The 1,964-nt window shown below is 68.8% G+C and overlaps 1 protein-coding gene across 1 annotated transcript; it reads left to right on the top strand.

Moving 5' to 3' along the window:
- Positions 1–353: 353 nt before the first annotated feature.
- On the top strand, positions 354–1,629 carry H696_02685 (hypothetical protein; the record flags this gene model as incomplete). Its single annotated transcript, XM_009496599.1, has 2 exons — positions 354–912; positions 1,067–1,629. 2 exons carry the CDS (start codon positions 354–356, stop codon positions 1,627–1,629), a joined length of 1,122 nt encoding a protein of 373 aa, XP_009494874.1.
- Between the last annotated feature and the right edge of the window lie 335 nt (positions 1,630–1,964).

Raw genomic sequence — 1,964 nt, 5'->3', positions numbered from 1 at the left:
CCCCGGGCGGCTACGGTGCCCCGGCTCCCGGCGGCTACCCCTCGGCCCCGGGCGGCTACGGTGCCCCGGCCCCGGGCTATCCCCCGGCCCCGGGCCTCGGCGCCGGCGTGCACCATGGCAGCCAGATGGGCTTCGCTCCGGTCCCCTCGGCCCCGAGCCCTGTGCGTGTTCCTCCTGGCCTCGGTGTTCCGACTTCTCCCCGTGCCTTCTTCTTGCTGCTGCTGCTGCTGCTGCTGCTGGCGCCCATGCTAACCCTCCCCCGCCCCCCCTCGCCCCCCTGCGGCTGGCCGGGCCACTTGCCCCGATAGTACCCCCTCTCCTCGGCCCCCTCCACCGCTAGCCTGTACCCGTCCATGGGCGGCGGCGCCTCGCCCGGGTACAATGCCTACCCGGCGTCGCCCCCGGCGCAGGTGATCCACCACGCGCCGGCGCCGATTGCCGCGGCCCCGCCGGGCATGCCGCTCGGGACCCACACCTCGCAGGTGGGCGGCTTCCCGACCCTGGTGTCCTACGTGCCGTATGTCATCGGCGGCACGGCCACCGTCTACCCCTCGCCGCAGTTCAACCCCAACCAGCAGGCGGAGATCCTGCGCCGGGCCATGAAGGGCATCGGCACCGATGAGAAGACCGTCATCCATGTGATGAGCTCCCACTCGACGGTGCAGCTCCAGCAGATCACCCTGGCCTTCAAGACCATCTTCGGCCGCGACCTCATGAAGGACCTGAAGTCCGAGCTGTCCGGCAACTTCCGCAAGGTCGTCCGCGCGCGCTTCCGCTCCCTGGCCGAGTACGACGCCGCCTGCCTGCACAAGGCCATGCGCGGGGCCGGCACCGATGAGAGCTGCCTCATCGAGATCCTGTGCACCCGTTCCAACCCGGAGATCCACATGATCCGCGACGCCTACTACCGCAGTGCGTCCGCCCATGGGCCGCTCGCTGCTGTCTTCGCGCCTGCCTGCTCTTGCCCCTTCGGGGCTTTTTTTTTCCCCCTCCCCCTCCCTGCCGCCTCGCTCTGACGCCCGGATGTTTCGCCGCCCCGCCCCGCCCCGCCCCGCCTGCTCAACAGAGTACAACAAGGACCTCGAGCGCGTCATCGCCAGCGAGACCAGCTTCTCCTTCAAGCGCCTGCTGGTGTCCCTGGTCCAGGGCAACCGCTCGGAGAACCACTCGCCGGACTTCCACCTGGCCTACTCCGATGCCATGGAGCTGTACCGCGCCGGCGAGGGGCGCTGGGGCACCGACGAGTCGATGTTCAACAAGATCCTCTGCCAGCGCTCCTTCCCCCAGCTGCACGCCACCTTCGCCTACTACTCCACCGTGGCCAAGGGGTCCACCATTGAGCGGGCCATTGAGCGCGAGTTCAGCGGCGACATCCGCCGCGCCATGCTGACCATCGTCCGGTCGGTGTGCAGCCGGGCGGCCTTCTTCGCCGAGCAGCTCCACAAGTCCATGAAGGGCATCGGCACCAACGACCGCACCCTCATCCGCATCGTCGTGTCCCGCTGCGAGATCGACATGGGCGAGATCAAGGCCGCCTACCAGGCCCTGTACAACCGGTCCCTGGCCAGCGCCATCCACTCGGACACCTCCGGGCACTACCGCCAGGCCCTGCTGGCGCTGGTCAAGTAAAAGGCCCTCCGCCGGCTCCTCGTTGTGTCGTGTCCTCGCGCCGCGTTCTCTCTCTCTCCCTCTCTCTCTCTCTCTCTCTCTCTCTCTGCCCATTGCCCTTTCGCGTTCCAGCCACCCCCGGTGTTCCGTCCTTCGTGTGTGTGTGTCTCCCCCCTCCCCCCCCTTCCCCGGCCTCCCCGACACTTGTTGTACCATGCGCGCGCACCCTCCCTGTCCTCCCTCCTCTGGTTTTTTTTCCCGTCCCCCTTTCTCCTTTGAATCCCGGAGCGGCGGGGCCCCCTGGGGCGCGCCTGTGCGCCGCGCGTGCTAGTTCATTGCGCCGCGCGAGACACCGA

Source organism: Fonticula alba (genome assembly GCF_000388065.1).
Source record: "Fonticula alba strain ATCC 38817 unplaced genomic scaffold supercont2.4, whole genome shotgun sequence".
Classification (NCBI taxonomy): domain Eukaryota; order Rotosphaerida; family Fonticulaceae; genus Fonticula; species Fonticula alba.
The sequence above is the reverse complement of the archived record's forward strand: the minus strand, read 5'-3'. Positions and strand labels throughout refer to the sequence as shown.